At 40.7% G+C, this 15,851-nt stretch overlaps 1 protein-coding gene across 1 annotated transcript; it reads right to left on the bottom strand.

The window, feature by feature from the left end:
* Window positions 1-4,601: 4,601 nt before the first annotated feature.
* LOC140916991 (disintegrin and metalloproteinase domain-containing protein 21) lies at window positions 4,602-8,354 on the bottom strand. Its single transcript, XM_073358887.1, has 3 exons — window positions 6,980-8,354; window positions 5,598-6,265; window positions 4,602-4,793 (listed from the first exon to the last, which is right to left on the bottom strand). Exons 1-3 carry the CDS (start codon window positions 8,352-8,354, stop codon window positions 4,602-4,604), a joined length of 2,235 nt encoding a protein of 744 aa, XP_073214988.1.
* Window positions 8,355-15,851: the final 7,497 nt, after the last annotated feature.

Below are 15,851 nucleotides of genomic sequence, written 5' to 3'. Positions count from 1 at the left end.
AGGGCTGGAGCAGCATGAAACCTGGTTCCAGTTGAGAAAAGATTCCACTGATTCCGGCACTGCAAACGACAGCCATAAGACTGTCCTCTGATGACCTTCTTGCAAATCCTAGTCTACAAGGATGTGCCATGAGCAGGGCTATGGCACTGTGAAGGCTGTTGGACTGGCTGCAGTAACTTAGACTGACCTACAGAGCAAGGAGCAGCCCAACATTGGAAGGACACAAAGATAGATTTAAGTCACCTTAGGCGCCTAGCCCTCTACACTTGTGAATTCTGTGCTTCACTTCTAAGGCCACGTCAACAGAGCTAGGTTGCTTAGGGGGTATGAAAAATCCACACTCCTGAGCAACGTAGTTACTCTGATCTATCCCCCAGTGTAGACAGTGCTAGGTTGTTCCAGCAACCTAGCTGCCACCTCTTGGGAAAATGGATTAACTACAGTGACAGGAGAACTCCTCCCACTGCTGCAGCAAATGGCTATGCTGACGTGCTTAAGTGTAGACATAAGAGGCAGAAGCACACAATTTCACCTCTGGCCTTTATAATGAGATAGGCTTTCATTTTTCAATGCACAGACTGCAACCTCACACAACAGACAGAGCTAGGTGAAGCCTGTGCTTGTTAGCCAGTTTGTGGCAGTTAGTCAAACAGCAATACGCACTGGTCAAAGTGTGATCATGTGCTACATCCATTGTGAAACATGGCAAGATGCAGAAGCCATTCCTATTGCTCACGCACAGCTATTTAGCAGCACTCCAAATATTTTCCATAGAGTTAATACTGTGCCTTTAAACAAGATCTAGAGCACTTTAAGATACTTATATGTGCAGTGTTCAATAGTTACATCCAGATTTACTTCTAAGTTCCTTGTACAGCTCTAGTCCTTGGAAAGTTTGAGTTAGACGAAGAAGAAGAAACTAGAAGAACTGCATACGTACAGCATGGCTAAATGACAACTCAGGGTGCCATCATAACCATCTACAAGTATTTAAAAGCTGTAAACACCACGGAGGAATTGTTAGGGCACTAGTTCCCAAGCAGACTGGGCACATTTTCTAGAGAATAAGAGGTAGAAGACATTTTTGAGTAAACAAGTAGGTAAAGACATTATCTTTCATAATTACAATGGTCTGAATCTGAAAAAAATACTTACCAAGCTGAATTTTGGATATTTGACTTTTAAATTGGTGTTCAACCTTTAAATTTGAAAAACTATTAAATTTCCAGTTTTTATTCCACTACAAGCACTTACTATATATCCTGCACACTGTTAAGACAAGCATAATTGAACAGTTCCTACAAGTGCCAACGCACCCCATGTATTTACAGGCCCCAGTGCATGCGAATTTGGCATTTCTGCAGCTACAGTGTTGTTATATGCACCCTTTGACACATCCACAGGTAACAATTTTTGCACAACTGTCAGAGATTGGCTTCACTGACAACAGCTTGGATCCAGTTCTCCATTGTGTTTGGTCCAAACCATATTCTCTAGTGTCGGATTGTTGCAATTTGCCTGCCTCCACAATGCCTGAAGATGTTTTCAGAGAACTATCCACAATGACTCCAAGATCTCTTTCTTGAGTGGTAACAGGTAATATAGACCCCATAATTTTATGTGTACAGTTGGGATTATGTTTTCCAATGTGCATTACTTTGCATTTATCAACATTGTATTTCATCTGCCATTTTGTTGCCCAGTCACCCAGTTTTGTGAGAGCCCTTTGTAACTCTTCCTAATCTGTTTTGGACTTTATCTGGAACAGTTCTGTATCATCTGCAAATTTTGCCACCTCACTGTTTCTCTCTCTCTCTCTTTTTCTATTACTGTACAAATAAAAACGACAGCGAATAACAATGCTTTTTGCATTTTTATGCTATCGGGACAAAAAGCACAAACAAGTGTGCTGACATTTTTAAAGTAATGATTAGAATGCAATATTGGGGGCCTTCACTCTCATTTCCATGATTTAATCCCCACTGTATGTAGTTGACTTGCTGAAAGATCACAAAACATGCCTTTGCAGAAAAGTCTTTCAAATTTGCTTCCAGATAAGATCATGAACAGTACAGTGTTGAATATTTCCCTTAGTTGATATCTGTATAGTCCATCATGAGGACTGCATAGTCTTCTGAAATGCATACTCTCCCAGTACTGTATTTTATTTATATGTACACACACAAAAAATAGGTATACACTATATCTCACACTCACCACATAAACCTTTACATTGTTGATCCTAATTTTAAAGTAAATTACTAGAACAGTTTGTGATGTTAAGACCGTGTCTTTAGTGTGATGTTTTGCAAATGCCAGTGGTAATTTTGCTTTATAATGGAAGCTCATGTGAAATACACCTCTATTTGCCTTTAAAAATTCAGCTGAGTTAAAAGCTTTCTGTTGCATTTTAAATTTGCTTTTGTTTAAATAATACGTAAAGATCTATTTTATGAGATGCAAAAGAGGATAACTGTACTCTGCCTTTTAAAAACTGTCCCCTAAAAGAAGCAGTGTTTTTTAAAATGTGTCAGGAAATTTACTTCATGGAAGAAACAAAGAACAGAGATGCAATTTCTTAACTGTATGAGTCTCAGTTTTTTAAAAACTATCAGAACTTTTAAGAATTATTTCATTCTAAAACTTTTTTCTCTGCATTGTAACAGAACTTTGTATTATATGTATATTAGAGCTGTCAAGTGATTAAAAATATTAATCGCAACTAATCGCACAATTAAAAAATTAATCATGATTAATCATGTTATTAATTGCACTGCTAAACAATAGAATACCATTTATTTAAATATTTTTGGATGTTTTCTACATTTTCAAATATATTGATTTCAGTTACAACGCAGAATACAAAGTGTACAGCACACACTTTAGTTTTAATACAAATATTTGCACTGTAAAAAACGAAAGAAATAGTATATTTCAATTCACCTAATACAAGTACTCCAGTGCAATCTCTACAATCTCTATCATGAAAGTTGAATTTATAAATGTAGACTTTCGTACAAAAAAATAAACTGCATTCAAAAATAAAACAATGTAAAACTTGTTTTACAAAAAGTCCACCCAGTCCTACTTCTGCCAGACAAACAAGTTTGGTTACATTTGCAGGAGATAATGCTCCCCGCTTTTTGTTTACAATGTCATCTGAAAGTGAGAACAGTCGTTGGTGTGGCACTGTTGTAACTGGCATCGCAAGATATTTACATGCCAGATGTGCTAAAGATTCATATGTCCCTTCATGGTTCAACCACTATTCCAGAGGATGTTTGTCCATGCTGATGACGGGTTCTGCCAGATAACGATCCAAAGCAGAGCGGACCAACGCATGTTCATTTTCATCATCTGAGTCAGATGCCACTAGCAGAAAGTTGATTTTCTTTTTTGGTGGTTTGGATTCTGTAGTTTCCGCATCAGAGTGTTGCTCCTTTAAGACTTCTGAAAGCAAGCTCCACACCTTGTCTCTCTCAGATTTTGGAAGGCACTTCAGATTCTTAAATGCTGGGTCCAGTGCTGTAGCTATTTTTAGAAATCTCACATTGATACCTTCTTTGCATTTTGTCAAATCTGCTGTGAAAGGATTCTTAAAATGTACATGTGCTGGGTTATCATCCGAGACTGCTATATCATGAAATATATGGCAGAATGTGGGCAAAACAGAACAGGAGACATACAATTCTCCCCCAAGGTGTTCAGTCACAAATTGAATTAATTAATTTTTTTTAACGAGAGTCATCAGCATGGAAGCGTGTCTTCCAGGATGGTGGTTGAAGCATGAAGGGGCATATGAATGTTTAGCATGTCTGGCACATAAATACCTTGCAATGCCAGCTACAAAGTGCCATGCTAATGCCTGTTCTCAATTTCAGAAAAAAGAAAGCCGGCAGCATTATCTCCCCTAAATATAAACAAACTTTTTTGTCTTAGCAATTGTCTGAATAAGAAGTAGGACTGAGTGGACTTGTAGGCACTAAAGTTTTACATCGTTTTGTTTTTGCATGCAGTTACGTAACAAACAAACAAAAAATCTACATTTGTAAATTACACTTCCACAATAAAGGTTTCAGAGTAACAGCCGTGTTGGTCTGTATTCGCAAAAAGAAAAGGAGTACTTGTGGCACCTTAGAGACTAACCAATTTATTTGAGCATAAGCTTTCGTGAGCTACAGCTCACGTCATCATGAAGTGAGCTGTAGCTCATGAAAGCTTACTTCCACAATAAAGAGATTGCACTACAGTACTTGCATGAGGTGAACTGAAAAATACTATTTCTTTTGTTTATCATTTTTACAGTGCAAATATTTGTAATAAAAATAATATAAAGTGAGCACTGTACAGTTTGTATTCTGTACTGTAGCATAAATCAATATATTTGAAAATGTAGAAAAACATCCACAAATATTTATTAAATTTCAATTGGTATTCTATTGTTTAACAAACAGCCCTAATGCTTATACAATTTTTTGAGTAATTTGTCATTTAAAATCTGGTTTTAATATGTCTATGCACCAATGTGGGTACAAGAAAAAGCTGATTTAAACTATTTATTGAAAATATTGTAATTTAAAATCATTCACAACAACTGGAAGTTACACGTCACCAGCACAGAGGAAGGGTATGCTGCTAGTTTGGGGGCACATGTCATAGAGTGGAAGCAGGGTGGAAGAAGGCAGGCTTGGTTTTTCATAGGGGTGCTCTTCTTTCTTCATTGGCTGGTTTTCAGCAGCTCTATTCCCCCTTCTTAAAGGAATCCTGTTGTCTCTTTTAGGCCCCAGTACATTCTACAACTTTCCAAGGAGAATTAATGATTTACAATGGAGTCTAGGCCACTACAAAATCCCAGAGAGCCCCAAATTACATCAGTACCTCCAAGATGAAGGATGACCCAACCTCCACTAAGTGCACAATACAACTAGGAAGCTGGCTGGAAGAGAAACTGCCCATTTTCTGTGTGCAGCTCTGATATGTCTGCAATATAGCTCTATAAAACACTACATTGTAGACTAATACTACAGAATCAACTTATACAATGACTAAATGGCTGGGCATTTGGGGAAATATCATCACTCACAAGATCTCTTTCTGAGGAATGCAAAATGTTTTCCATTACTTTCTTATTTTAAAAAAATAAAAACCAATTTTTTATTTACTTTTTTTCTTTAAAAAAAAAAAGCGAGACTCTCACACTCAAAATGCTATATTTAACTATAATACATTGTTACATTATATTCGGGATCAGGCAGTGCCAAGCCATCACTACCTCAGCATAGACTCAGATGCAGATTCTTTCAATAACTGCTTTGATAAACTCTGATCCTTTGACCTGCAAAACATCTGTTGCCCTTCTAGAAAAAATGTTGGCTCTTTTACTTTTTTGAACTAATACTGCCGTTCTTATGGAGGCTCTGTCTATCACCAGCAGAAGCAGCAGCAGTTTGTTTTCTCTGTGTGGCACCTAGCCTTCCAAACACTTTTATCCATCCAGTTTTTGTAAGTATCCTAAAAATTTGAGAAACAAGGAGAACAATACTGATGCCAATTACTACCCAGATAACATTACCCAGACTACTGCTCCATATACTTACCATAGGCTTAGACACTGGAACAGGTCCACTGTCAATGCTTCCTCCATATCCTGGGAATTTACAATCTGGAGGAGCCCACCCATAGTTACAGTGGCAATTTTTAGTATTGGTGCATACTCCCCTACTGTTGCATTTTTTCTTAGCGTCACAATCGAAATTCAAATTTGGCACACTTGCACATGTCCTATTAAGGCAAATTTTTCCATTACCACAAAATGTGCCATCTTTCACTTCCCCTGTATCAATTACATCAGTCCCAGCATGATGGTCTATACCCCAACACCAGATATGACCCAGGGGAGTTTGTACGACAGTACTATGTTCCTTCAAAGGAGGTATTTTTTCTACATTTTTACACTGAATCCTTCCACACAAGACATCACTGATTTTACATTTTTTGTAATTTGCTCCAGTTTCACCACCACCACAGTTGCCAAACCGGTCACCTCGAGTGTTCAGGTTACTGAAGCAACTTAGAGGAGCTTTTTGTGCACCCCTTCCAAAGATATCTGCACACTGTTTCTTGTGGTTATGGCAGCTTCCCCGATAACAGTAGCCCATGTCACTGCATGGAGTTCCATCTTGTACATACACATTATCTTGGCACCACTTTGAAGTCCCATTGCAATACTCAGGAAGGTCACACTCATCAACAGCTGCTCTGCATAGTTTTCCTTCAGCAAGGTTTCAGAGGAACAGCCGTGTTAGTCTGTATTCGCAAAAAGAAAAGGAGTACTTGTGGCACCTTAGAGACTAACCAATTTATTTGAGCATGAGCTTTCGTGAGCTACAGCTCACTTCATCAGATGTTTACCGTGGAAACTGCAGCAGACTTTATATACACACAGAAATCATGAAACAATACCTCCTCCCACCCCACTGTCCTGCTGGTAATAGCTTATCTAAAGTGATCAACAGGTGGGCCATTTCCAGCACAAATCCAGGTTTTCTCACCCTCCACCCCCCCCACACAAATTCACTCTCCTGCTGGTGCTAGCCCATCCAAAGTGACAACTCTTTACATAATCAAGTCGGGCTATTTCCTGCATAGATCAAGGTTTTCTCACATCCCCCCCACCCTTATGTAAAGAGTTGTCACTTTGGATGGGCTAGCACCAGCAGGAGAGTGAATTTGTGTGGGGGGGGTGGAGGGTGAGAAAACCTGGATTTGTGCTGGAAATGGCCCACCTGTTGATCACTTTAGATAAGCTATTACCAGCAGGACAGTGGGGTGGGAGGAGGTATTGTTTCATGATTTCTGTGTGTATATAAAGTCTGCTGCAGTTTCCACGGTAAACATCTGATGAAGTGAGCTGTAGCTCACGAAAGCTCATGCTCAAATAAATTGGTTAGTCTCTAAGGTGCCACAAGTACTCCTTTTCTTTTTCCTTCAGCAAGAATTTGACACTTTTTACAGCACTTTCCAAAAGCACAAGCCATACCTGGTTTCAGTTTGCACGTGGACTGACAACACAAGTCTTTTTTGCATTCCAGTTCCGAGCCACAGTCACATTCCTCTTCCCCTTCCACCACCTTGTTACCACAGCGCTTCATCCTAAATATTTTGCTGGGTGCTGGGATGTTATATAGGCAGAATCCAGCGCCTTCACGGAGGAGATTAAAATATACTTCACGACTGCAGTCACTGAACTGATCAGTAGTTACATGCACAGCAGCCATGATGCAGCCAACAGTTCTGTTACAAAGACATTTATCATAGTCATGATACATGCCAAGATTATGACCCAACTCATGTGCAACAGTGACTGAAAAAAATGGCACAGAAGCAAAACACCACGTGACAATGGATGCTGCATCTGTCACAAGGCAGATGCCTCCTACATATGCCCGCCCAACACGCCCTCTGTATATTTTAGCCATAAATAGCTGTCCAGCATCATGCTGCAGGCGACGATAGAGCACATCATTCCTCCAGCGGTTAAATTCAGGAAGGGCATTGCCTATAGTATCGGGTAATGTGATGAGGTTGTTTTCTGTCCAGATCTCTAGTCCAACTAGGATGACATGAGCCCCCAAAGCACGATAAAATGAGTCCACCATATTGACCACTTCGAGGACCTGGCTGGTCAGGAGGCTTTCATTCCTTCTAAAAAGGATGAACTGCTCTTTCTCCACCACCACACAGAACTCAATATACGTGGCATGTGTCCATCTGTGACGTCCCGCTGCCACAGCGGGCCCGGTGACCTGGATCTTGGTTCCTTGGTGTTGCAGCTCCTCAGTGGTCACCCCACATGAGGCAGGTGTGCCCTTCACTTCCCCCATCCGATAGAGAAGGTGCTGGCAGGTGGAGGAGGCCTTGATGGGCTCGATCCCGTAGCTCGTCCCCTCGATGTGCAGCAGTCCCCGCAGCCCCCCAGAGCAGGTGCTCAGCACCACCAGTGACTCTGGGGCACCCTCCACGTAGCCCTCGTAGTAGCAGTGGCTTGGGATGAAGGGCTGGCTCCTCACCAGCTCACCCCCCTCGTAGGTGAACACAGGGAGGTGGCCGGCCAGGAACAGGCCCTTCTGCTGCAGGTGAGCAACCAGAAGTCTCCCACCCACCTGCAGCTGGTAGGACACCCGCCCCTCGGCCTCCCGGCCCCCAGGAGGCGCCAGCCGCCGAGGCACCGTCACCTGGTAGCGGGGAAGCCCCGCAGTCCCATCACGGCCCGCGCTAGGCAGGAGGGACCCCAGCAGCAGCAGCAGCACCAGCAGCGTGGAACAGCCCGCCCGCAACGGCCCTGCCGCCGCCATGACCCCGCCCCCCGCGGGGAAAGAGGCGGGAAAGAAGCGAGGGCCGTTCAGGAGGCGCCTTCAACCGCTTCCTCCGCAACGGCTCCTGCTAGCGCGGGCGGCGACGGCTGGTTCCCAACACCGGGGCGCAGGGCATCGCTACACCCGCCCCTCCAGCCCGGCCCCTCTCACGGCAGCCAGCCCGCGCCCCGCTCAGGCCAGATTAAAAAGGGCCAGGGCCAGGGCGCAGATGCTAAAGCAACTCATCCCGCACCCTCTGGAGCTGCCTTCCTGGTGTTCTAGGCTGGGTTGTTTTGTTTGTTGTATATATATATATATATATATTTTAATACACTGACCCTCTTCCAGCCTCTCCCTTGCACCAGTCCCTCAGCAGATTGAGTCCTTTAAGCCCAGCTGCAGGAGATGGAGGATCCTGAACTGAATCCTAGTGTGCTGACAGACCATCCCGCCTTCATGCAGGTGAAGATGAGTAGCCCTGTTACATGGGCGCAGTCAATGGAAGGTTGTCAACTGCGAGGTACACCTTATTTCCTAGAACCAAGCCTCTTTCACATGTTATAGCTTCTAGGAGCCTTTCCTGCTAGGTGCTGTACAAACACCTGGTGTTTAAGCTTACAAATCATAGACGATACTACAGGGGTGGTAGTATTGGAATGTGGAAGTTTGACGTACACACTGGAGGTGAGCATGTCTCTTCCATCCCATTACACAAGACATTTTCACAATCACAGGAGTTTTGTGATTTCCACAGTGGTATTGCACGTTGCTATAAATTGCACATACATTACTTATCGTGGTTTGTCACTCACATTCATGGATAAATTTATCACTTTCATGCTCATAGAAAAATCTGTCATATGTTCACCTTGCATAGGATGTGGGTTAGTTACCAAGTGATTTAGGGTCCATAGCACTTTGAAAAACACCTAAAAACCTCAGACTGTAAACTCTGTAGGGGTGAATATCAAACTCAGAGTACAGGGAACAAAGGTTCAGAACAGGACCAGGGATGACAACACAAGGATTATATAGATAAAAAGTGTTTTAAGGAAAGATTTGAAGGAGGAATGTTGGCAGATAGGAAATGAGAGTCTGTTCCAAGAACATAGGGCATCATCAAGGAAAACACATTGCTGAGAATGGGAGAAAGTAAAACCCCCAAAAAACCAAACCCACAGAAGTAGCAAGGATAAAGTGGAGTGAGAAAGCAGAATTGTAGGTTGAGCACAATGGTAAAGAACTGAAGAGCACTGCATAAAGGAAAAGTCTGCATCATCTCCCTTCGTCACTAGTGTCTGTTATCTTCAGAAGCATGGGATTAGTCACCTAGGTATTTAAAAAAATACCATCACAAACCATTTTAAAATTGATTCAGGAGCACAAATTGTGTACTCTCATTGATTAGAGAGTCTAGCAGTTTATAACAATTATAATGCCTCACTCTTATACAGTACTTTTCGCTTAGGTTACTTTCCATGTTCTTACGTTGTACTCATATTGTATAATGAGCCTCCTACTGAATGAAACCATGAATCTAGCAAATAAAAACAGACTTTGCTACAGAGATATTCAGAAAATGTTTCAAATGCTTTAAAGTGGAACTACTCTGATAAGCGATGGTGAAAATTGCACCTTTTTACTCAGTAGATCTGTAGTGTGGCCTTTAGATTTTAAGGAGTGATGTTACCATGTGTGAGCTAATACATAGTAATGAATATATTTAAGTTACAGAAACTCAACAAGGTAGCCATTCCATCAAACAGCATGCAAAAATAATGAAGTCCTTCTCGGCAGGAATGACAAGCCTTAGTGAAAGTCATCAGGAAGTCCAGATTAAGAAGTTCATTAGTAAAGGTAAAAATCTATGGAAGTAGGTTTCTGGACTATTAGAATAATGGCTATCAACAAAAGACGAGCAGCAGAAGAAAGAAATAAGACATATATAATCTTAAAATCCTGTAAGCAAGTGAATGTCAATGGCCAAGACCTGAGAAAAAGCAATTCAAAAATAAAAATAAAGCCATAATATATTTGGGGAGGCAAAATGATTATCACTCAAAGGGAGTAACACTAAATGACTTCCAAAGCAGAGAAATTGCTTATAGACTCAGAGCCAACTGCTCCAAGCTAGGTTTCAAACAAAATGACAATTCTACGTTACACTCCAATGATGAGATCAACGTTGAGATCCATTCTGCATTTGCCTATGAATTCTGACAATATTCTCAATCATGACATCTGCTTAGTATTGGGGAACTTCAGTGCCAAGGTTGGGGATAACAGAGAAAAAGGAATGGGCAAGACTGGCTTTGGTTCCCAAAATAAGAAAAGTTAAAGACTGGTGTCAAGGCTGATTCCTTACTCTGGCACTGAGTGCAGAAGGTGGGGGCCCGCAAGGATTCTAAAAAATTAATACTGGCTACTCCAGGCTGGTATTAAACTCACAAGGTTACAGCTTTTCTCTGACCTTGAATGGGTAGATGCTGCCACCACCGAAGTGCAAAAAAAACCCCAACCCTTTTTGGGACCCAGGAAGGTGCACTTGGGAATTCCTCCCTCTGGGGTACCCTCAAGCCCTTTCACTGCCCCGCCCCCCGGGAAGAGCTGACAAAGAAAAACAAAGGAAATCAGCTGTTGCCACCAGCTAATTCAACAACTTGTGCACAAACCTCTTAGGACACACAAAAAACCCAATCTTGTTCTTAAAAAAGGTAAATTTTATTAAAAACAAAAAGAAAAAATACATCTGGAACTTAGGCTATTGCTAGATTTAAAAAGAGCAAATACAATAAATGGTTTTCTTGAGGTCCAGCTTAATGGTTACAAGCAAAACAAAAGCATTTGGGGGTTAGTACAGAGGAGTCCACAAGCCTTACAGAAATAAAAGAGATAAACCTAATCGCGTCTTCCTAGACATTTTCTGATCTGCTTACATATTTGGGGTTTCAAATGAGTAGTTTCTAGGTATGATTGGATGATTTTTCATACCTGGCGCAAGTTCTTACAGCATAGTTTCAGCCCTGTCCCTGCTCTCCGGGAGAATAACCCAGACAGACAAAAGGGCAGTCTTGTTTCAATTTTAAAAAGTTCTAGCCCTTCCCTTGGCTCTTTTGGTCAGGTGCCCACTCCCTTCCTTTTACCTATGGACTTTTTAACCCTTTACAGGTAAAGCAAGTAGAGAACAACTACTAAAAGGGATTTTATAGCTAACTGGCTGGCTGGGTGTCCATAAAAGGGAGCTACCTCCCCCCACCCCGTTTTGTTTATTACAACTGGTATAACTGTGCCTGCTTTCAGGCCTCATAATTGGTGGAAAACTATTTTCACACAAAGATACCTATTAAGTAACTTGGAATTCCCCAGATGAAGTCACTAGGAATCAGGCTAGCCATGGTATTGAAAGGAAATTTAGATCAACTCTCCAGAAGGTCAGAGCATATATCTGAAGGCACCACAATTTGCGTGTGGAAAGACTGAAGATCAAACTTGAGAAAAAACAAACCAACCCAAAAAGTACCAAGAAAATTGTCAGCAAATGAAAAACAAACTAGACATTAGAGCAGCAATTTCAAACTGAATTGAAGAACAGATTTCAGGTGATACAAGATTTAGGGCAGGTCTACATCATGGGGCTAAGTTGACTTAAGTTATGCAATTCCTTAGGTCGACTTATTGCGGTGTCTACACCATGCTGGGTCAATGGGAGAAACTCTCCCATCAACTTACCTTATGCTTTTCATTCTGGTGGAGTACCCGAGTCAACAGGAGAACGTTCGGTGATCGATTTAGCGAGTCTTCACCAGACCTGCTAAATCAACCCCTGGTGGATCGAACGCCGTGCATCGATCCCCTGGTAAGTGGATACAAGCCCTTAGATCTACTATAAGAAGTCAACATTGATATGTCATGGTCCTTTCTGTTTGACACTATCATAGATACCACCACAACTGTAGTTAGTTTCCAGAGAAGCAAACCTGTAGTCTGGATAAGTGAGGACACATGAAACTACGTGTAAGAAAGGAAAAATGCCAAAGCAAATATCAACTCAAAAAATCAGCAAAAGTTGTATAAAAACCAAGGACAAAGACGTGTGAGAAGAGATAAAAAGGAAGTACGTGGATAATATTGCCAAAGAAGCTGAAGCAGTTGCTGAATAAGGTGGCAGAAGAACAGTTTATCAGCCAATACGTTTCTATCTGGCAAGTTTATACCAGCTGGAGGACCTGGTTAGGGATAAACAAGGAAAGACCTGAACAAAAAAAGAACAAAGAACGATGGGCAGTGCACTTTTCAGAGGTGCTGGGCAGTGCACTTTTCAAAAGTGCTAAACAGAACACTGTAGGAAATTTTTGACTGACGAAGAATTTTAACACCTAGTACCAGATACTGTACATCACAAACAAATGGAAGATGCAATAAAAGTTAAAACCTGGGACAAGAGCTGCAGGTGAAGACCAAGTCACCAAGGAAGTGAAAGCTTCTGATGAGACCAGTGATAAAAATCACTGAACTTTTCACAGTATACAACTGGAAAAAGCTTCCAGAACAATTGAAAAATAGCTTTATAGTCAAAATACCAAAGAAAGGTGACCTAAGTGACTGCAGTAACTGGTGAGGTATTACCTTTCTTTTTAGTGATCAGCAAAGTCTTCTGCAGTATCATCTTAAACAGGATAAAGAAAGAAGTTGAGGGATAGCTAAGGGAAGAGCAGGCTAGATTTTGACAGGAAGGTCATGGGCTGACCAGATTTTCATTTTAGGAATAATCACTGAAGAGCACATCAAGTGGCAAAACCCATTCATCATACAGTTTAAGAAAACATTTTACAGCCTCCATTGTGATTCACTTTGCAACATTTTGAAGTGTTATGGTATGCCAATAAAAAAAAAACATTAAAGCTTTTTAAAATAAATCAAGACGCAGCTTGCAGTTAAAGCAAATGCAGACTTGAGCAAATGGTTTAACATACACACCGATATCAAATGAGGATGCACCTCTCTTGTTTGGTATTACTGTTGACTTTATTATCAGAAATAGAAGAGACAGATACAACATAGGCATCACATAACAGTACACTAGGAGATTTCGATTTTGCTAACATAGCTCTAAGTGACAGCTCAACTAACATACAAGCAAATACCAAAAAACTCTCCAGTATTGTGAAATAAATATGAAATTATGAAAAAGCAAATTAATGAGAATTTCAGTAACTGCCAACTCAAACAGTATGTTAGAAGGCAAAGGAAAGCAATTCATATACCTTGGCAGTAACATGCAAGTCCATGGGGATATCCAGAAGGAAAGAATGTCACAACTTGGCAAGATGGCAGCTGAATTCACAAGATTAAACAAGATTTGGTCATCAAAAATCTGCAATTTAAAGACAAAACTACAAATCAACTCAAATTTTATTTCTACTTTAACATATGGGTGTGAAAACTGGAAATACACCAAAGGCATGGACGGATGTCTAATTCCTTGAGGAAGATAGTAGATATGAAAAGGAATGAATTTATAACAAATGCTGAGATTCACCAGAAAGTTCAACAACTGATCTCCAAAGTTATCTAGAAAAGATAGAAATATCTAGGACGTGTTAAGAAGAAAACCAGAGGGTCTGCCACAAGCAGGCATGCCATTGGGTAGCTGGTGGAACATGTAAATGGGTCCAGTTGAAAGAATCCCTCCACTGAACAGTACTTCAAGGGAAACCATTTGGGATTTAACAATATAGAGGACATGCAAAGTGTAGAGCAGGTTGGAAATTTTGACCAAAAAAATGTCAAAAATGCTGATTAATCAAAACAGAAATTTTGTGGAAAAGTGTCAGTTTTGGAAGAACTTGCATCAGGGAAAATTCTCAGGTTCAGGGTGGAAATTATGGTGAAAACCAGAGAGAGAGGCTGCAGAATAGCTCATAGCTGAGTGGTTAGGGTACTCATGTGGGATGTGAAACACCCAGCTTCAAGTCCCTCCTCTGAGTTAGGCAGAACAGGGATTTGAACCTATGTCTCTCATATCGTAGGTGAGTGCCATAGTTACTGGGGTCTCTTGTGATTTTTCACAACAAAATTAAAAAGTTCTCCTTTTTGTTCCAAGAGAAAAAAAAGTTTTCAACAAACCTTGAATATTTTTGTTTTCCGGCTAGCCCTAGCAAAATGCAACCCAGAATAGGCAGGGATGGCTGAGATTTATTCATGCCCCCAACAACATGGGAAAGAGTTAGATTCAGAAATTCATCAAGCAGTTTAACATTTTAAAGCGTTTGTGGTATATATTAGTGCGTACTGTCTCAGTGAATAGCTGATTCACTGTACAATACATTAAAATGTACACATAACCAAGTAAAATTAAAAGGCAATTTTAACGTAAATCAAATTGAATGGGAAAACAGTAATTCAGATATAAAACTAGTGCTACATGCAAGTCTTAAAAAAAAAAAAAGCCCCCGCTTTAAACAAAACAACAAAACTCAGACCTGAGTTTTGAAACAGCTTCATCTTACGTTCTTAGCTATACTAGTGGACCAGCCTAGGAGTACTTCCAGAATGTTACATTCAGTAAGTGATAATGGATACAACTTGAGTAGAATATAGAGAAAGTAGTTAATGGGGGAAAAATAGATTGTGTATTTGTTCATAAACACTGAATTTACACATTGTACAATTCATGTGGCTGGAGACTGATCTTCTTCTTCTACGTATAGTCCAGGAATACAATCAGAAGAATACCATGCTGTGCTTAAAATCTTGCAGTGAATGCACTAGTTTTCAAACAAGTTTCCAGCTGGCCCGGAACTAAAGAATTTTTTTTCTAAACGTAAGGACCTGGAAACCAAATGCCACTGTGCATGTGGGATGAAACAAAACCAGTAGCCAGAAGAATCCACCCATGTATTACATGCATTTCCCAAAGCAGAGCAGCTCTGGATACCCACTAAATCCTACTTTTAAGAGTATCTGGGCTGGGAACATGTATACTTGCTTTATCTGGATCTGTAACTTATTATCATAGTGTTGCATTTTTCTAATGGCTCACTGAGTAGAGAACTTCAAACTGCCACACCTCTCCTTAAAATTTTAATCCGCCGCACAAGCCTGCAGAGAGAGGCACTTGAGGTGGAGCACCAGTGATATGAGAGGAGGGAAGCTGGCAGGGCATTCTCTTCAGTTCCCTCTTTCCACTGGTCTGTAGGCCCAGTGTGATGTTGCACCCCTTAATGCTTTATAGAAATATGCTTATAAATGTAAATATGACATAACTGGAATATGTTTTATGCTACATATGCCATGTAACATATCTTTGAAAAGGTTACGTTCTACTGAATGTATTCGTCCTATTCGTATGCATGCATAATTTTTATATCTGAAGTTATGAGCGTTGGCTCTATGTTTGTATTTAAAGTGTTTGCTGTAGGAAGCACTTAAGACAGATTTGGTCAACATAGCGTGAAGGGGTTATTCAAGTAATTGGGAGTACTTAATTAACAATGA

This window comes from Lepidochelys kempii, chromosome 9, assembly GCF_965140285.1.
Source record: "Lepidochelys kempii isolate rLepKem1 chromosome 9, rLepKem1.hap1, whole genome shotgun sequence".
Lineage (NCBI taxonomy): Eukaryota > Metazoa > Chordata > Testudines > Cheloniidae > Lepidochelys > Lepidochelys kempii.
Note: the sequence above shows the minus strand (reverse complement) of the source record. Positions and strands in the feature narration are given on the sequence as shown.

Excerpts from the sequence above, each read along its gene's own strand:
- LOC140916991 (XM_073358887.1), bottom strand. The coding sequence starts at position 8,354 with ATGGCGGCGGCAGGGCCGTTGCGGGCGGGCTGTTCCACGCTGCTGGTG. Across the intron at positions 6,266-6,979 it reads AATTCTTGCTGAAGGAAAAA|TATGCAGAGCAGCTGTTGAT; the intron begins GAAAAGGAGTAC and ends CTGAAGGAAAAC. Across the intron at positions 4,794-5,597 it reads TTCCAGTGTCTAAGCCTATG|AATGTACTGGGGCCTAAAAG; the intron begins GTAAGTATATGG and ends GGAAAGTTGTAG.